Source organism: Lactuca sativa, chromosome 5 (assembly GCF_002870075.4).
Source record: "Lactuca sativa cultivar Salinas chromosome 5, Lsat_Salinas_v11, whole genome shotgun sequence".
NCBI classification, from domain to species: Eukaryota; Viridiplantae; Streptophyta; class Magnoliopsida; order Asterales; family Asteraceae; genus Lactuca; species Lactuca sativa.
In genome coordinates this window covers 270170408-270191975 of record NC_056627.2, presented here as the reverse complement: position 1 = coordinate 270191975, position 21568 = coordinate 270170408, and the positions used below count along the sequence as shown (strand labels likewise).

General features: G+C 37.5%; 1 protein-coding gene across 1 annotated transcript; it reads left to right on the top strand.

The window, feature by feature from the left end:
• The first annotated feature begins 9546 nt into the window (after window positions 1-9546).
• LOC128126013 (flocculation protein FLO11-like) lies at window positions 9547-10480 on the top strand. Its single transcript, XM_052763683.1, has 2 exons — window positions 9547-9707; window positions 9829-10480. The coding sequence occupies exons 1-2, from the start codon at window positions 9547-9549 to the stop codon at window positions 10478-10480; spliced, it is 813 nt and encodes a 270-aa protein (XP_052619643.1).
• The last annotated feature ends 11088 nt before the right edge of the window (window positions 10481-21568 follow it).

Genomic DNA, 21568 nt, shown 5'->3' with positions numbered 1-21568 from the left:
TCTGTGTTCATATTCTTTTTGTGTTTGTCTTGTTTGATTTTCATATTCTTACCTGTGAAAGATCTAATCGATCTAGAGTTTTAATTCTCATCAATTGGTATCAGAGCAGGAGACTGTGTAAATCATACACATCTCTTCTGTCGAAGAAGCTATTAGGGTTTTTAATTCCGCATTGATTGATATTAATTGAGCCGTCATTCCATATTGACGTATCTCATTAATCGTTGATCTAACCCTAACGATATATTACAAGTCTGATCTTAAACATGTAATCGATCAAAAGTCATTACAATGTCCATGGATGATTCTCAAACCAATCCAATCAACATCTCCAATAGCATTGGTTCTACGACAAGGATTCCAATCTTGTATACTCAAGATTATGAAGTTTGGACGCATCACTTTGAAGATTATGTGATTGGATCGGAGGATAATGGGTACTTGATCTGGGAAGCAATCACTGTTGGCCCATTTGCTCACTCAAGCACCTCAAAGATTGTCAAAACTCAGAAGGAGTACAATAAACTTGTTAACGATGTCAAAGATATTCCTCAAGACGAGAAGGAAAAGTTTCAATGCAACATCAAGGCATTGAGGATGATGAGGTTTTCCTTGCAGTCAGATACGTTTCGTTTGGTAAGTTCTTGTGCTACTGCTAAAGAGATTTGGGACAGATTAAAAGAATTGTATTCCACTAATGAAGATCTAGAACATTCAATTCAAACTCTCATGCTTTCTGAATTTGGCATTTTCAAGCAGAAGCCCGAAGAGAAACTAGTTTAAACTTTTGATCACTTTAATCATCTTTTAAGTAAGATGATAAAGCATGGGATTGAAAGGAAAGTTATTGAACAAAAGGTTACTTTCATGAACGGTCTTAGATCTGAATGGATGGTTGTTGTATCTACTGTTAAAGCACATGAACAATTCAAGTCGTATTCTCTGGCGAAACTAGTGGGTATTTTGAAATCCCATGAAAATGCACTGTCTAAGGAAACAAATGTGATTTCCATTTTGGGTTCTTTAGCCCTTGTCTCTAAAGAAAAAGCTCAGTTGAAGAAGAAGAGGAATTGGATCTTGCCGATTATGATCTGACCAGTGAAGAATATGCCTTGGTGGTATCCAATCCTAGAAAATTCATTAAGAAGAAATTCCCAGCCAACAAGAACCGAAATTGGTAGGGAAGTTACAGCACCGAAAAGATCATGGAGGAACAGAAGATGGGGTCGAATTCTGAAGAGTCAAAGAAAGAAGGGAAAGTTGGTGGAGACTCAGGATTTGATTGCCATTATTGTGGACACAAGAACCATTTCGCAAAAGATTGTATGCTGAAAAAGAAAGAAAAAAAGATAGACGATGACGATGAGGAAGCGAGCCTCCTGAGAAGATTGGAGGAAATCAAGAAAAGAAAGTCTGCTGCTAACAATAATACTATGAATGCTTTAATTGTGCCGGATACAGACAATTGTGGTGAGTTTGGTGGTGTGGAAGTATGGTCCAAAGATTCAGAGGATGAAGAAGTCAGAAAGCCAACACATGGGAAGGCAATGATGGTGAAAGAAGAACCTGTGACAGGAAGGTGTTTCGTGGTAACCGAAGGTGTGTCTCAAGTGAGAGGATATACAACCGATGGTGGGATAGAAGGCGAGAAGGAGAGAGAGGACAAGTGTTTTGCTGCTAAACCTGTCAGTGCACAGATCAACGAATGTGATGAGTTGATCAAGAAGGTACAAAATATTCTTGCTTCTTTAAATATACCTGTTACTAACTATGAAAAGGAATTAAGTAACTTAAAATCTAAATTTTCAAGCATAAGTAGCAGTCTCACCCAAACCCGTGTCACAAATTCTAACCTAACTGATCAAATTAGCAGGATATTGTCGAAAAGTGAGGAAAGGAGGATGTGGATTGAGCAGAAGGAGAAAGAGTTGATTAGGTCTATGGATGATTCGATTTATTTGCAAAGAGACAATCTTAAACTTCTAAAACAGCGAAATGTGTTTTGTTTGATTGCGAAAAGACTTTATTTTAATATCACTCAGTTACATCTTGATTGTGAAATAGGAAAGAAGATACATCGCATGATTTTACCCTTCCTTGTGTTAAAGGAGGATGAAATCGATGTTGAAGCCTACAACTATGAAAGCGTGGTATCTTCTGACGAGGTCTCTCTTGCCTATAAAATTGGTCTTGACAAAATTGAATCCTACATAAAGTCCAAAGACCACAAGGACATGGTTAAAAATCTGTTAGATGAGAATTATAGATTGAAGTTAAGAACCGAAACTGTACAAAAATTTTACTCTTTGAATGCCAAATTAAGTTCAGAAAATAAAATTGATGTTGAAAATGTTCTGAATTTAATGAGGATGATGATCTGAGTGAAATCTCTGTAGAAGATTTGGTGGACTGTTCAAAAATTGTCAAGAGCGAACCTGAAACATGTAAAAATTTGATTTCTGAAATTCTATTGAGCTCGCTCGCTCGTCAACAAACAAGTCCAAAACTCTTAAAGAAAAAGTTTTTGTATATCGAAAGGTACAAAAAACTCCAAATCAAGTCTACACGGTCCCTGGTGTCACTCCACAACAAACCTCAGAATTGACAGCTAAGGTGGAAGAAGATAATGCTGCCGGATGTGACGAGTTCTTCTGGTCAGCACTAATAGACAATGCTGATGAAACAAAGGGCCTATCTCAAAAGACCTCATGGAGAGTGAAAGGTAGATATATACCAGAACCACTAAATGAGCCTGCAAGATATGATGTGCCAAGCACAAGTGGAACCAAAACTTTATTGGGCGAACCTGTGCAAACCACTAGTGAAACATCCTCAGCTAAAAGTGACTACCATGCTCTTGCTTCAAAGAAAAAGGCTAACATCCACAGAAATCCAAAACAGGTGGCTGATCGAAAACACCAACAAAATCTAAGATACAAGAAGAATCTCTCAGAAAGAAAACGGTTTTGGAGATCACAAAATCCTCACTTTGTAAGGATAGAAAGGAAGCACAAATCTCAAGAGGAATCAAGGAACCGAAAGGGTAGTTTCGGTCTATTGACCAAAAGGAACCGAAAGGAGAGTTTCGGTCCTCAGAACAACATCAACCAAAAAGGTGGTTTCGGTCCCCCGACCGAAAGGAACCAAAAGGAGAGTTTCGGTCCTCAAAGCAAGATCAACCGCAAGAGCGGTTTCGATTCTCCACCCAATAGCAACCGAAAGAGAAGTTTTTGTCCTTATCCCTACAAGTACAATCAGATACACAGAGGATCCAATGCCACTTTTAAACCCAACACTTCTCATTCTAATTCTCTTTCTTCAAAATATTTAAAGGGAAAAGGAAAGCTCTTTCCAGAAGATAACAAACGTCCAAAAGAGATCCAAAAGAACGCTGATGTCAACACCATAAATCCTAATCCTACTAAATCTGAACCAACCAAAATTAAAGTTTTCACCATTAAAAGAAAAGATGAAACAACTTTAATTAAATGTACTTACATGGTTGATATTTCTCTTATTATTCCCTGTCCTGTAAAAGGCTCACAAGGACCCAAAAACTTTAGGTTCCTAAATCTGCTTAATATTTTGCAGGTTATGTGTGATGAGCAGTTTGACGAAGAATGGTATATTGATAGTGGCTGCTCACGTCACATGACAGGGAGGAAGGAAGAACTGAGAGAGTTTCGGTCTCTCAAGGATGGTGGTATTGTGAAGTTCAGCAACAACTCATTTGGCACTATCAAAGGCTATGGAATGATCACTAATGGCTATTTCTCTATAAGAAAAGTGGCATATGTTGAAGGGCTCCAACACAACCTTATCAGCGTATCACAGCTGGTAGTTGGCACTGGATTGAAGGTATCATTTGATGATGAAGGATCTGAGATTTTCGACAAGAAATCTAATAACGTCCTGCTGAAGTCAAAGCGAAAAGGGAAATGTATCCTTTGAACCTCAACCTAATTCGAGGTAAACCAACAGTTTGCTTACACATGAAGGCTCACTCAGATGAAAGTTGGTTATGGCATCGAATAATTTCTCATCTGAATTTCAAGGATATCAACAAGATGGTTTTAGGTGATCATGTTCGAGGTCTTCCAGTTCTAAAATTTGACAAAGAACATCTTTGTGCTGCCTGTGAAATGGGAAAGCAAAGTAGGTAAAGTCATCCTTCCATTATCAATACAAAGGTGATAGAAGCATTGGAGATGTTACATATTCACCTGTGTGGTCCCTCGTCCATTGAAAGCATTGGTGGAAACAAATATATTCTGGTAATAGTGGACGATTTCTCTCGATTCACGTGGGTGTTCTTCTTGAAGCAAAAATCAGAAGCTACTCCAAAGCTAAAGCTCTTCATAAAACAGGTGAAAACTCAATTAAGGAAAGTTGTTTGTAACGTGAGAAGCGAAAATGGTTTGGAATTCAAGAACAAAGATTTTGAAGATTTTCTTGCTGAAAAGGGAACGACTCATAATTTCTCAGCCCCATAAACTCCACAGCAGAACGGTATCGTTGAAAGACGAAACCGATCTTTGTGTGAAGCAGCTCGCACAATGCTATGTTTCGCATCCTTGCCTTTGTATTTCTGGGCTGATGCAATTGTTGCTGCTTGTTATACTCGGAACATATCATTTCTAAACATACGATTCTCCATCACTCCTTACGAGATATTGAGCAATCGTAAACCAAATGTGAAATTCTTTCATGTGTTCGGTTCCAGATGCTTCGTCTTCAACTCAAGAGAGAATCGAAACAAGTTTGATGCTAAGGCTGATGAAGGAATATTCTTAGGTTATTCCCTGAACTCTAAGGCGTATAGAGTTCTAAATAAGCGCTCTAAGAAGATTGAAGAAACATACTATGTCACTTTTGACGATAGCTATGTTAAAAAGATGAAGTCAACAGAAGGTGCAACACAAGAAATCTTTCCAAAGAATGGTCAAGTTACCACATCTATTTCAAATCTTTTCAAGAAATATTTTCTTCTATTTGATGATCCTCAAAAGGCAATTGATTCTGAATCAAAGGCAAAAGATAGCAAAGTTGATAATCTAAAACAAATCATCGACGATGTTGCTCAAAAGATGACTGATGATCAACCCAAAGAAACCGAAAGGCCTGAAACAAGCGAACCTTCAAATGATCTTCCTAATGTCCAGGGGAGGGTCCATCTCTTCAACATGATCAAGGTTCATCGTTCTAGGGGGAGAATCTATCGTCACAATCTTCAAGCTCCTCTGAGAATTCTATCAAAGGAGGTGATACCAATCCAGATACTGAAAAGCTGTCATCCTTCGAGGGGGAGAACACCAACGTCAATGATGATGACATTCTGTCAGAATTGGAAGAAAAAATTAATGCAGAATTGGATCCCTCTTGCGATCCAAATTACCCACCGCTTATCAAATGGACCAAAGATCACCCTTGAAGTCAAATTATTGGGGAATCTTCAAAAAAGGTGTTAACTCGATCTCAAATCAAAGCGAAACAAGCTGCACTCTTTTCACAAGTGGAGTTTTGCATGTTCAACTCCTTTGTTTCCAAAGTTGAACCAAAGACCGTTAATTCTGCCCTTGATCATTCAGAATGGGTTCAAGCGATGCAAGATGAGTTAAATGATTTTGAAAGAAACAAAGTATGGTGACTTATTCCAACTCCAAAGGATGCCTCGGTTGTCGGTCTCAAATGGGTATTCAGAAACAAGATGGATAAAGAGGGAAATGTCATTCGCAAGAAAGCTCGGTTGGTTATCAAAGGCTACTTTCAAGAAGAAGGCATCAATTATGAAGAGACCTTCGCTCCCGTTGCAAGATTAGAGTCTGTTCGTATCTTTCTTACCTATGCAACACACAAAAATTTTGAAGTCTATCAGATGGACGTCAAATGTGCCTTTCTCAACGGGGAACTTGAAGAGACTGTATATGTTGAGCAACCGCCAGGGTTTGTGAACGAGAAATATCCAGATCATTGTTATGTCCTTGACAAAGCGGTATATGGCCTAAAACAGGCTCCCAGAGCATGGTATGAAACTCTAACTCGATTCTTAAAAATGTCTAAATTCAAACAAGGTTCGGTTGACCCAACCTTCTTTCGCAAGAGAGAAGGTAACCACTTTATGATAGTCCAAATTTATGTTGATGACATCATTTTTGGCTCCACGAATCCTAGCTTAACAGCTAAATTCAGGAAGTTGATGGAAACTAAATTTGAGATGAGCTCAATGGGTCCAATTAACTTTTTACTTGGATTAAACATTAGACAGAGACCCGAAGGCATTTCTATTAATCCGGAGGCATACACCAAGACACTATTGACTATGTTTGGGATGATAGGAGACTCCAAAGTGAAAGTGCCTATGGCCTTTAGGACAAAGCTTACATCTTCATTGGAGAAACCAACTGTTGATGTGACGCTCTATTGTCAAATGATTGAGTGTCTAATATATCTCATAGCTAGTAGACCTGACATCATGTTTTCAGTCTGTTACTGTGCAAGATTCCAAGCTAACCCCCGCAAACCTCATCTGCAAGTAGTGAAAAACATATTTCGCTATCTAAAGTGAACCTCCTCTCTCGGTCTATGGTATCCAGCCAACTCAGGATTCTTTGTTCAAGCATCCTCAGACGCTGGCTTAGGTGGCTGTGGATTAGATCGTAAGAGCACCACTCGAGGATGTCAATTTCTAGATGGTAAATTGGTTAGCTGGCAATCAAAGAAACAAACTTGTGTCTCTCTCTCTCTCCATTGCAGAAGCTGAATACATTGCTACAGCATCATGCAAATCTCAAGTCGTATGGATACAAAGTCGGCTTAGGGATTACGGGCTAAACATGAAGAAAATCCCACTATATTGCGACTCTAAAAGCGCAATTAGGATTTGTCACAACCCAGTGCAACACTCAAAGACTAAACATTTAGCACTGAGGTACCACTTTATCAAGGATCACGTCGAAGATCGTAACGTAGAAATTCACTTTGTCAGAACGACCGATCAACTGGAAGATATATTCACTAAGGCTTTACCTAAAGCGACCTTCAATAAGATTCTACAAGGCCTAGGAATGATGGAAGCCGAATCCGTACCAAAATCGCCTTCGCTTCAATAAAGGTAAGAAGCGAAATAGAGCGAATCGAAATGAACTGAATGTTCGGTCTATTTCGGGTTCGGTCTATTTTGGGTGAAGTTCGACCATGAACCGAAATGAACCAAACGTTCGGTCTATTTCGGGTTCGGTCCTTCTGAACTCGTTCGCTTCTTTTTCTTATCAAGGTATTTTGACTGTACTCCTTTGTACACTTTTTTAAATACTTATTTTTATATTCATAAAATCCAAAAATCTTTTTCTCTTTCGTTCAATTGGTCAATTCTCACAAAATACAAAAATATTTTTTCATTATTTTTTTTATCTAATGTTTCTCTTTGTATAAGTGTGATTCTCGATATTGAAGCTAAGGCAGGTAAATTTTTTTATTAGTTAGGCGTCCCTAGAAGCATGCTGTTGTATGTTGACTAAAGCCTCGAAATATTTTGAGTGAAGTCTTAATAACATGACATATACAAATCATGTTTTCCCAAACTAGACTGTAATATCCACTCTAATCCTGAGCTACCTTACTCTACTCACATTGAGTTCAGAGTTTTCTGCTTGGTCATTCTTTTTCTTTATAGCAGAGGTACATTTGCTTCTTTTACCATCTCCATCTTTTTTTTCTACATTATACTTCGTTTCACCAATATAACCCTTGAGACTCTCAGAACATACCATTGAGGTTTATGGTTATCCTAAATCTGTGTTAATGATCTTAGTTTCATGCCACTATGAACTAAGTGAAACCCACAATCCAACACCAATAATGAATTGACGGTGAATTCTCATATTCAAGATCTTACTTGTTACCTAATGAAATCTCTTTTTATTTTTAAGTGATATTTTATGAATTTTTCTAACACCAAGGCTTTTCTTTCCCTAAAGATCCAGTTTATTTTTGTTTTTGTGATTTCTATAATTTCTTTTGTCACTATAAAATATATCCTACCTACTTGTTCAACAGATCACATTGATCTCATAAGTACTTCATTCAGTTTCGGTCTTATGTTAAGTATCAAAATTATGAATTGAAGCGAAAGCCACCCTTTATAACCATCAAAAAGATGTCTTTCAATACTTCTTAACAAGTTATTGATCGTTATTTAATGGGAAACCAAGCAAGCACTTTAATGTCTCTCTTGACTTTGAAGGAAGTGATTCGTGCCCAGAATCAATTGTTTTATGTCTCTTTAAGACATCACAAATTATCGCAAAAAGTTTGCTTTATTTCTTTATCTTTTACACTCTATGCATGAAAATTTTTAATTTTTTAAACTCTGGTTCTTTTAAGGCTGTTCAATAATGCACAACAGGGAATGACGATTTAAATGAATTTTGGGGTGATGATTGGAATAAAGTGAAAGTTGACTCAGTGATTATCTAATCGTTTTGGCGATTTGAAAAAGCAAATTTTATGGAATGGCGTGCAAAAAGGAAACTTCCTTTCTCTTTCCTGCGTCATCAATGGTATGCCAACTGTTCATCCGTTAAGCCAGATGCTATTTTTGCAATAATCCAAGATCTCAGCCGGATTTTTCTCTCACCTCCTTGTACATATAAAAGGAATTAGAATGATACTCTTTACCCTTTTATCACTCACAAAACTCTCTCAAAGAACAAAGGCGATTTCTCTTACTGTTCATCATCTTCTCCAAGCTTCTATAATGGCAGACTCTTCGTCCGTTCATGATACTTCTGTTCGTCAACTACTTCTCACAATCAAACATCAACAAAACCTGATCATCGATCTCACTCATTTTATCTATGAACCCTACATGCTATATGTGGTTGAGTGTCTCAAATACTTCCCTCTCGTCAAAGCTCTGACCAAAGTTGATGTCGTACCAATGTCTTGCCTTTCACTTGTCTACTCCACTGCTTACTACGATAAGGTTCATGAAAAGATTCACTTTGAAATCCACAATGAGAAGACCTCTGTCTCCAAGCACCGCTTTTGTGCCCTAATTGGTCTTTCTCAAGAACCAACTCTGGTAAACCCTGAATCCATCACTACTGGTCAGCTATTTTCTATGTTTTATCAGATGGGGTATACTGAAATCCTCACCACAATAACCAAGTTCAAGAGGTCCTGTCTTCCTCCTCAATGGAATGACTTTTCACTTTGTTGTTCAAAGGACTCTCTGAACGCAGTGCCGACTCAGATGGGGCGAGCAAGTCTTTTATGATTGTGCTATATGGACTGTACCATGGCATATATTTGGATTTTGGAACTATTATCTGGCAGCAACTGGTGCAAAGCTTGGTCTCTTCATCCAGGCACTCAGAGATTTCTTGTGGGCGATTTTGGTCAATAGTCACTAACTCGGCAATGGATCGTCTTCATGTTCCAATCATGGTAGATTCTCTTCTCTCCTCCATTGCTACTTTTCACACAACCAAAATCATAGTCACAGATCCCACCAAATACTTCTTTATTGGATCTGTTCCTAAAACCATGCTCGCTTGTGTCTCTGCAGCGAGTAATGTTCTACAACAATACAGGAAGATTCCGTCTTCGGGTCCAAGGGAGCTTACGCCAGCCATGGTTCACTCCATTGAAGAGCTGACAAGCCAGCGAAAAGGGGAAAGAAAACTGAAACCCAGAAGTAGGCACAGGTTTCCAAATCAACCAAGGGGAAAACCCTAAGAAGCGAAAATCTGACAAGGCTGCTCCATCACAGCCTCAACCGAAGAAGCAAAATAAGCCTGCTAGGAAGCTTATACTCCAATCCTCCAGTGATTCAGATTCAGAGTATGTTCCTCCCAAACATCAGTTTGCTCCTCTTTCAGAATCCGAGAGCAAAAGCTCTGATGATGAGGCTTCGAGCCGAGGAGATACTCTGCCTTGCTCCCCTACCCCAGAAGCTTCGGTTCTCTCTCCACCTCCTTCTCCTCCACCTGTTACCATTCCAGTATCCATCCCTCCTATATTTCCTATCCCAACCACTCAACCATCCACTACAACTCCCATCCCTACTCCTATATTCATAGACACTACTACCACCACTACTACCATAAGGGCTCATTATACATCTCCCAATCCACCCGTTACAACCAAACCACCAGTAACCACCGAACCTCCAACCACTACCAAACCCTTATCTCCTACTCCATCTATAGAAACCACCCCAGTTCTAGGTGGTGAGGACTTGGAATTTGATTCCACGTATTTTAGTCCTTACCGTGTCCATAGTGAGGATGATGATGATGAGCCTGTTACAAAGCGTCATCTCAAGGAAGTAAAAGAAAAACTCGATCAACTGCTCTCATCCTCTTCCTCTACAGCTTACTCTGAAGCTGCTTTAAAGGACTTGTTCTCATCTGTCGTTCAAGAAGACAGCGCCTCGCTCTCTGTGGCCGCTAAAGCTATTGAAGCCTCCACTTCTTAATGTCAGAAAGCCTCCCTTGCAGTTGAGGATTCCACCAAGGAGTGCAAGGATGTGACCGCAAAAGCCGATAAACTAGTGTTTGAGGCTCACTTATTTCTAGATTCCTTGCAGGCGGCTGCTAAGAAGAATGCTCAAACTGTCAACACTTCGGTGGACACCCTTCAACGTTCGCTTCAATCTGAAAGGTCCAACCTTGAAGCTGCACGCCAAGCGATCGAAGCTGCCAATGAATCTCTACATGCTAATGTTAATGATCGCTGACTCAACTTGAGGCAGAATTGGCTGTAGAGAATCGCATCATGGATGAGTTTGACAAGAGAACCTCTCAGCTGAAGATGCAAAATTACAAGCTTCGTACTACAACTGCTGAGCTTAATGACTTGAAGTCTGAAAGGGAGGTTATTCGAAGCTCTGCTGTTGATGTTCACTCTATCCTCCTTCATCTCCTTGAAGCGCATGATCCCATCATCACCATTACTATCAGAAGGCACTTGGCTAACAAGCTCAGGCCAGCATTGGACATCCTTAGTCGTATTGAAGGTGTTCCGGTGACTAGTGTCCAGCCGAAACAAGGGGAGAAAAGGCAACAACTCAACCTCCTCCTGCACCAAAACCATCCACTGAACCGAAGGGTAATGAAGCTTCGGTCAGTAATAAGGAGAAAAAGAAGAAGAAGATTGGGGAGGATGACACGGATAATAAAGATGATGTCTATGCTGAGAATCCTAAAAAGCCTTTTCAAAAGGCAAAGTCCTCCGATAAAGAGCTAGCAGAAAAATTCAAGAAATAACAGGCTGAGCTTGAGCAAAACCAAAAGGAGACAGAGCTCTTCGAAAAGAAGAAGTCCATGTTTCCTGTCTGGACTATAGATTCGCTTCAAAGGTGTGTCATTGATGAGCCTAGCATACTTTGGCTTGAGCCTGTGATGTCATTTGGGCTCGATAACTCTAAGGATGCACAGTTTGACATGCCGATCACGCGAAAGGCATTCATTTTTCACTGCTTTAATTCAACTGCTGCCATTCCTTCTCCAGACCCGAAGGTAGATATGGATCTGTTGGAGTTCTACTTAGAGTTTGCTCAACCCCAGTACTTGACCTGGAGTTCAAAGAAAATTACTACTATCAAGGTTTTGAAGCCCTACTCAGCGGGGAAGTTTATTAATGTTAAATGCAAAGTGACTCGAAGCACCGAAGACTCAGTTCACAACTTCACCCTTGCTGATCTACCGAACCTTAATCCCCACGACTGGATACTCCTCAACAATATTCTATTGTCGAATCCACGGGAGTACCAGCCAATAATTGACCATGTCAAGCGAATGCTTGTGTGCTACATTCACGAGGTAGCGAAGATGGACCAAGAGATTGCTTCTGCCATTCACAAGCGAACCACGATCAAGACTATGGGCAAAGCAAGCGATGTCAATACAATGGTCAAGGGGAAGTTTGATTCAAAATACCACACTGTAATGTTCGTCAGGGGCGAAGGTCAAAAATGCCTGTTCGCTCTCGTTGACAAACACCTCTTCTCAACTTCTTGCCTGGAGCATATTTTGGAGATCATTCAGAGGTGTGATCAGAACAGTGCAGCTGACAAGAAGTTGTTCACTAATATGCTGAGGTAGTATATCCAGTTTCGGCAGACACTTCTTGCAAATATTCCTCGGCTGTTCAAAGTGATAAACACAGCGAAGCCACACACAAAAGAAATAATCTCTCGCCTCATTTGACGCAAATAGGGAGATTGTTGGGAATATTATGTTGCGTCATGGGCTCGGTCCTTAGCCCAGGTTTGATTGTCGGTATTGGGCCTGTCCAACCGTGCATGTTTTGTTTCAGGGTTTAGTATATAAGCTGCATGCATGCAGTCTTTGTAGTCAACGCTTTAATTATTTTCTCATTGAGTTTGTAGAAAACCCTAGCTCACCTCTATAGTGGAAGTTCTTTGTCGAGCTCTGCTGAGGCGTGACTTTATTGGAATCATAAGCACATATTTGATTCTATTTTGTGTTCATATTCTTATTGTGATTGTCTTGTTTGATTTTCATATTCTTACCTATGAAAGATCTAATCGATCTAGAGGTTTAATTCTCATCAATACACGACACTTCGATCGCTTCCCTCTCATGAGTTTTGTACTCAAAAATCTGTTCGGGAGTAGCAGTTGATTCATCAATCTCCTTAAGCTCTTTATCAAGGACATATTCTTTGTCGTCATAATGAATTGTCATTCTGTTCTTTTGAATCAAATTATTGGTAAATAATAGTTAATTGTTTCATAAATAAGGACTTTTCGGGTTCCATAACTTGAGGACAAGTTATGTAACTTTTCCAAGAACACATATAGATCAAATTAACTAATCCAATTATGATAGCATGATTGTTTACCAACTTGACCTAACTTATTCATGTTACATGATAACTTCAACTTTTACAAATAAGTAGTATTTACGAAAAATCAAGTAGTTATCTTAGAATTTGACAAACATCATGTTATTGGATGGGGATTAACATTACCATATCATTAAAATCGAATTTTATGAATCAAAATAGTTTGTGGTAATGTTCCTAATCCAAAACAGGCCAAAAACTCGAAAATTCTGCTCACTAATAGTCCAACTCGTCGAGTGCACTAATGAACTTGACGAGTTCATCATCATAAGGCACCTAGTCGCCGAGTTCATATATGGACTCGTCGAGTAGGCCAGGCATAATCCATTTTTGCAGTTTTTTCAGCTTTAAAAATTACATAGTTGCATCAATACAATAGAAAACACCCTAGGCTCTGATACCATTGTTGGGTTTTATGTACTCTAACATCCCAATGGTGCATATACAACCCTAGCTCTTTGGATCTAAGTTTTCTCTAATTATACATGCCATAAACATTTTCCAAAGCATGAAGCCTAAACTAGCATGCAAGGTGATACTTGAATCATAAAAACTGGTTAGAGTATTACCTTGTGTAGTAGCTTGAATAACTTGGCCTAAAGAAAGCTTAGCACCAGTAGTGTGATGCCTCAAATGTAATCACAAAACACCAAGAACAATTAGGAGGAATATAGAGAGGTCATGGAGACTCTAAAATCATATTCTACTTCTTGGAGTGCAAGGTGTAACCGATTTCAAGCTTATATATATATATATATATATATATATATATATATATATATATATATATATATATATATATATATATATATATATATGTGTGTGTGTGTGTGTGTGTGTGTAGAATATTAAGGGTCATATGTAACCCTAATCCATACATATTAGCCCATGACCCATCCATTTGATTTGGATAAATACTTCATGAAATAATCCATAAGCCCATCACAAATCAAACCATGGATCTTAGCCCAATTCATATGTATCATTTTAATTAGTCTCTTTTGATCACTAAATTAATTCTTAAATTAATTCTTGACCAATACTAATTAAATAATATGATTCCTCAATTAATAAATTATACTTATAATATATTAATAAATCATAATTAACCTCTTACTCAAATATCCATCCTAACATATTGCTTTGATGAATGCAACCCAAATGGACCATGCTACTATCAGGTCAAGTACATACCATTTATAGTTATGGGCTTAGACACCTTTTCCAACAAGTAGGTCTACTGATGACGAGAATAATAATGCATTTTTTATTTTTGAATCGAGAATCCTAAAAGATGCTCCCAATACAAGATAAATGGTGGAAGGATTTGAAGATAATTTCTCAGATAGCCCAGAGAAGCTCAAATTACTATTGGAGGATGCTGAGAAACCCGTTTATAAAGAATGTCATAAGTATACAAAGTTGTTTGTATTAATTCAGCTTCTACACTTGAAGAATAAGTACGGGGCATCTGATAAGTTCTTTATGAATTTCTATATTTGATAAAGAGTATGTTACCTAAAGTTAATTAAATGGTTAAAATTATTTATAAGGCGAAGAAAACACTAAAGGTAATGGGTTCAGGATATAAAAAGATACATGATTGTATCAACGATTTTATTTTATATAGGAATAACTATTCAAATTTGTATAAAAGTCCCATTTGTGAGGAATCAAGATGGAAGGTGGACACGCACTAAAAAAGAGTACTATAATATTCCTGATAAAGTATTGTGGTACTTCCCCGTCATTCCATGCTTTCAATAACTCTTTAAACTAAAGATCATTGTAAAGGATCTAATATGGCACAAGCTTGATTTTGGTAGGAAATATGATGGTGTACTATGTCACCTGGCGAACATACCAGTATGGCCTAGCATAGATGACAGGTTACCCGGAATTGCTAATGATGAAAGAAATCTACGACTTGGCATTTCAGCTGATGGGGTTGACATAAATAGAGGAAACAAACATCACAATGTTTGGCCCGTTTTAACCATCATTTAAAACCTTCCACCATGGTTGTGTATGAAAAGGAAGTTCATGATGTTGTCATTAGTAATATCCGTTTCTCCATGTAATGATATCGATGTTTATTTAGAACCTTTGATTGATGATCTTTAATTATTATTCAAAAAAGGGGTTGAAACATATGATGCATATGCAGAAGAGAAGTTTACACTGTGCGCAGTTGTTTTATGGACCATAAGTGATTACCCTGTTTTAGGTGTACTATGTGAATGCCCCTACAACGGATACAAAGGTTGTGTAGTGAGTCGGAAAAATACTAATTGTATTAGACTTCCTGCATCAATGAAACATAGTTATGTTGGTCATAGGCACTATCTTCAATATGATCATCCATTTAGATGTCAAAAGATTGGTTTTAATGGAAATATGGAGTTGGAATATGACCCAAAGCCTATGAGTGGGGAACAAATATACAACAAAGTGCAATCTATACATAATAAATGGTGGAAGGCCAATTCAACTTCTAAAGGAAAAGGTTGGAAGTGTAAGAATAAAAATAAAAGTTTAAAAGAAGATGGATCGACTTCAAGGGAAACACGGAAGAGTATTGGAAGAAATGCAACATTTGGTACAAACGCCTCAAGTACTAGCAGTTTCACAATGTCCCAAACTATATAGATTTTGTGCATGTTGAAAAGAACATGGGTGAGATTTTTACCAGTACAATGCTATACCTGCCTAATAAGACCAAAGACAGACTGAAAGTTCGCAATGATCTCGAAAGCTTGGGTTTAAAATCGGAGTTGGTACCTAAAACAATATAAATTGACTAGTTACTCATGCCTGCATCAAGCTACACATTAACCCCATAAGAAAGATATATGTTATTACAGACACTAAAATATTTAAGGGTTCCAAAAGGCTACTATTCCACATTTTCCACTTTGATGAGTGAAAAGGAGCATAAGCTTATTGGACTTAAATCGTATGACTATTACATGATAATGCAACAATTATTGCCAATTTCAGTACGATCGATAATGCAGAAATCCACAAGAGATGATATTATCAAATTATGTTTTTTTTTAATTATATTTCTCAGAAAGAAATAGTAATAGCAGAGCTCGATGACTTGGAAGCAGATTTGCATGTTTCATTGTGCTTCCTAGAGAAGCATTTTCCTCCCACTTTTTTTGATATTATGATGCACTTAGTCGTTCACCTTAATAGGGAAGTAAGAATATGTGGTCTAGTATGCTTCCGATGGATGTATCCATTTGAAAGATACATGAAGGTAATAAAATGGCATGTCCAAAAAAACCATACAGGAATGATGTATTATCGAAGAGAATGTTGCAGATGAGAGAATTGAGTTTTTAATTGAAAAGCACAAGAACATATAGACTGTTGGTATTCCATAGGATAAGTACAACACAGTTGATAATGATGTATACGCACTATCAACTGCATATCCGTCTGAAGTTTCTCTAGACCTCTTCATCAAATTACATTTCTTTTTATTGCAAAAAACACTTGAAATGAATTTATATATTGAGTAAGTATATTACAAATTTTATATTCATTATTTATTTTATTATTTGTGCATTTATTTGAACAATCTACATTAAGAGCTTAAATACTTAATACATTATTAATATCATCACTTAATATGTATACATGTAAAATTATGTTAATTAGTTAAACAATTAGACCGGATAACTATATAACAAATTAAGCCCATATATGAAATATATGGATAGCTATATATAATACATTAACACAATGATGTACGTGTGTGTGTTTGTGTGTCTATATATATATATATATATATATATATATATATATATATATATATATATATATATATATATATATATATATATATATATATATATAAACATGCATAAAATAAGTTGGGGTCCTAATGCATACAGTAAATTAGGGTCCTAAAACATTAACCCAAGACATTTGGCTTAACCCATTTACTCATTCAATCCATATTTGTAACACCCTATTTCGAGAAGTTCTTATTTCATGATTGTGTACAATAAATGGATCAAATGCAGGCTTTGGACTTTAGTTTAATGGAGTTCAGACTCTATTCGAGGTGTATGATGTTGCATATGTGATTTAAACTTTGAATTGTTCGGTGGAATTTGAGGGGTAAAATATGAATGGTTATGTCTCAGGCTTCTTGCATAAATTAACGGCTTTAGTTCGAGATTTTTTTAGTCATAAGTATCAAGATATAATTTTAGATCTCGTATATATATATATATATATATATATATATATATATATATATATATATATATATATATATATATATATATATATATTTCTGTGGATACAAAGATCATCGAAAACGGAGTTGAAATGAAGAAGTTATGGTTGTTTGAAGTTAATCTGGAAAATGTAGTCTGGCAGGCTGCTAAGCGTACACTAGCTAGTACGCTAGGTGTACTAGACTATAGGGAATGCATTTTTAGGGTGTTACGCTAAGCATAACTTATGGTACGTTAAGCGTAACGTCGTAGTGTTAAAACCATAATTTTGTGGATTTAAGCCTTATTTAAGGACTCTAACTCCTTGGGGTCCTTCCTAACATCAACTATCACCCTCTTAATCCTCCAACTCGAAACCCTAGCCCTTAGAGCAAATATTGAGCCTTTTTATGTGTTTTGGGTGCATTTTGGATGAAAGATAAGTCCAATTTTGTTGATTGTTGAAGCTCAAGCTTGTGGATCCAGAGCCTACATTGGTTTTCTCAACTCCATAATGTATAAAGCTTGAATCTTCATGATGTATTTGTTAAATCTATCTGGTTTTAGGTTTTATGAAATTTTTGGTCCCATAATATTGGTGTTCATGACTGTGGCTTACTCTAAACCATAAGCGTTGTCCTTTCAGACATTTTAGAGTGGTTGGAACCATAAAAATGTGATCTTTGTCGCTTTCGTACATTCATACAAGAGTTATGATGCTTTGATTTGTGTTTTAAGTTAGGGTTTTGATTTTTGGACCAGTACTAGTCATGGAAAATCATAAAATTAGAAACTTTATGACTTAGAATGATGTTTGGGACTAGATCTGAGCTTTGGACGTGGTATCTTGTGGGATTAAGCACTTAATGAAGGAAAATGAAACTGGTTGAGTAAGTTGGGCATACCTGGTGGTACGCTAAGCATACCAAGCTAGAGCTCCATAAACAAGAAGTGATCATTTATGCTGAGCATAATGACTAAATACGCCGAGCATACTCAGTCTTTGTTGACCTCCTTTGACTTTTTGATTTTTTGACCTTTACTAGGAATTTGATCGAGTTTGACTTCATGAAATTATGGGTATTTTGAGCAGTAGTTTGAGATTAGGTCACTATTTGTTGTATATGTGACATGTAAAGATGGCATTTGGAGCAACATTCATTTATGTTATCTTTCAGACCAAGAGATGAATTTTACTCACTATACTTGTCGGTCGAAGGCACCAGTGCCGACCCACTAGGTTATGTATCATGATATATAGGATCATGTTATGTTGGTTATATGATTTATTGGTAGATCTGTATGATTATTGGTATTTGTTGTATGTGTTTATTTATTGTATATGTCAACATATTATGGTTGGGTTGAGGTGGTCCTACTTTGTGCTGAAGGCCAAGATACCCGAGCGGTTCGGATAGGCTATAGGCCCTACGAGGTGGTCTAGTCATGCCAAAGGCCTAGAGAGCAGTCCAGATAGGTTATAAGCAATGCGAGGTAGTCCAGTTAGGCTAAAAGCTCATATTTTCATGTTGTTAACTATTTGGTTATGTGTGGTACTTTGGGGGAACTCATTAAGCTTTAGCTAATAGTTTGATTATTATGGTTTCCGGTACTTCAGATGACAGAAGCAAGGAGAAGTTTAGATCATGCACAAGCTTCGGATTTTTATGAGATTTGATTTTGGGATACACTGATTTATGATTTTGAGATTTGGGAACTATGTTTTGTAAACATTTATGGTTTTTGTTTTGGTTTTGAAAATGAAAATTTTACCTTGGTTTTTGGGATGTTACAAGTTGGTATCAAAGCCCTAGTTTGATAGATTTGGATAAACATTTGTGTGAATCCAGACTCAAACTAAGGATCTGCAAAAGTTTTCAAATTATCTTCAAAAGTAACGAAGGAAGGATAACACGTGTACGATGAGCCAGAGCAAGAGAGTATTCCCCAAGATACCCACACTATTATTCGATTATGAGGATTATGATAGAATTGCATGCTAGTTGTAGGCTAGGGATCTTCAGGAATTGCGTGATAGAATTTCCTAAATTATGATGTGTGGTTTCCTATAAAGTTTTAATGCTTGAATGTTGCTTGCTTGTTGATTTGTAGGACACTTTCGGGTGTGAATTAACCATTAAATGAATATGTTAAGTCACATGTTGCAAAGGTTAAATAATCTTAAAGTGAAGGATTTAGTCCTATTATGCAACTTTTGTCTGAGTCCAACCATCGTAAGGTTGAGACTTTTAATCTAAGTTTATTTAAGTTATGTTGCATGTGATTATATTCATAAAGTAGTTAACTGGCAAAATGGGGGTCTTTCGACAACTGATGGTAGGGTGAGGTGAAGATCCTAGGATAGCCTAGGGAGTGTGTATTTCTCATGGTGCGCTATTTAGCGGTTTTGGGAGTATCATTTTGAGGAGGTAACTTAGCAGATTCGGAATGATTCTTTAGGAAAATATGGATAGGTGTGGATGGTAGTATTAGGCTCGTACTACTAAAAGTAAATGATCCATACTCGAATCAAGGAATGTCATGAGGAGTATAAGAAGTCAGTAGAAGATGATGCACATCTTTCTGTTTAGTGGGTAAAGTGTGATGGATTAATGATGACGATTTGGTCCTATTTAATAGGATGATGATGTCTAGACTGGAAGCAGAGCCCTATGTGATTGTTGCAGACTCAGGGTTACATGGTTGGATTGCTACTGAGGTTTCACACATATTGTAGGATGAGTTGCTTGAAATCATGGGTTAGATCACATGCAGGCTAATTGCCAAGTTCGAGGGGTGAATTACAACCTCACAGACTATAAGATGATTACTGAGGTGATTATGAGGAGAGCTCTTGATATGGGAATGTGACTCAGAAAGAGAAAGAGGGCTCATTCAGCAATGGAAGAAAAATTCAAGGATGCTAACATGGGTACCGGAAGTCAGGGGGGTCTTTGATATTTGCGAAAAATGTGGTGGAACCCACAGATTTACTTGGTACAAGTTCAAATGCTTCAAGTGTGGAGAGAAAGGACATGTCATTCGCGACTGCAAGAAGGATCAGACATGTTTCCATTGTCACCATCCTGTTTACCTTAAACACAACTGTCCTGCATGGGTAGTGGAGGGAGTGTAAGCCCAGACACCCACCGTCGGATAGGAGGCCAAGGTTGAATCACAAGAAATCACAAGTAAAAATTTTGATCCTCAATTTTATCCTGAATGGATGTACTTTTTAGTGTATTGCCAAATGTATAGTCATTCATATAATTAGCTTTCTAGAACTATTATGTTAGCATCTGTAGGTTTTAATGGATCAGGGAGTCGGCCTTCAGAGTTCTTCATAAATCATAAAATAAGAGGATCGTTCGTGAGGGGTTGGAAGCTGTAATGTAGGAAAGTTTCTGAAATCTCCATCTAAGGTTTAGGATTTACTTGTGATTGATGATTATTATTCAAAAGTGTCACATGCGAGTTTTCACATCCAGAGCTGTGTTTAGAAAGTCTCTGGATGAACCGATTTTAGGCTTCGACGAGGAAGACGTTGGACCATGAGGGAGTAGGCCCTGAGTCGGGGAGGACTGAGTGTTCTGCTTGAAGGATCAACAGTCAGATTGATTTTGATGGTTCCAGCGATGGGTTGAAGGAAGTCGCAGTGTAAGTTCGTTGGATTTATGGTGTTCAAGATTGTTGAGATCTGATATGGTGGAGAGGATTGAAGGATTGATCAGAAGTGGGTACATGGTGAGTTGTTGTCAGATTCTTGCTCTCAGGGTTGTGTATGTATTCCTTACATCAGAAGCTTCCAGACAGGATCTTGCTGGAGCCGGTTGTCTCTTCTGGGATAATGAAATATAGTTAAGAAGAGTGTGTGCTGCTCATATTGGATATTAATTAAAGGGTTGGTTGGCTCCTTAAAACAATCACTATCATTAGTAATGGTAGAGCTATTGTTGATTTATCAACATATTTTAGGGTGTAATTGATGAACTTTTATACAGGTTTTGGTTCAATGAGATTGTTCGAGAATTATCAAGTAGTATCAGTTGATGGTGCTATGTGAGCATCGATCTTTCTTCAAGTATGGGGATATGAAAATTTTGGATCCATGGTTAGAGTGTCGGAGCAACGTTCACTAATTTTTTGGAAGGGATTTGGATCTACATGGAATCCCATTTGGGAGGGTCTCATCGGTAAGGATGGAAAAGAGTCAGTCTGTTCTTAGTTTTGATAGTAGTCAGGAAGTTTGGTTCAATCAGTTGAACAATTGTAGGATCTATTCTATTATTTAAATTGGGAAATTTCTTTGAGAAAGTTTCATGGTTGGAATTTTTATTGATATGGATGGTGATCAAGCTGAACAATTGTAGGATCTATATGCTATGGATTTTCGGCATATAATGAGATTCTTGAAGTCATTAGTAAGTGGATGATTCCAAGTGGGGGAGAATCGTGTGGAG

What these genes read in the sequence shown, in the direction of transcription:
- LOC128126013 (XM_052763683.1), top strand. Translation starts at nt 9,547, where the DNA reads ATGCTCGCTTGTGTCTCTGCAGCGAGTAATGTTCTACAACAATACAGG. An exon ending in AAACCCAGAAGTAGGCACAG is followed by an intron (nt 9,708 to 9,828) that starts GTTTCCAAATCA and finishes CCAATCCTCCAG; the next exon opens with TGATTCAGATTCAGAGTATG.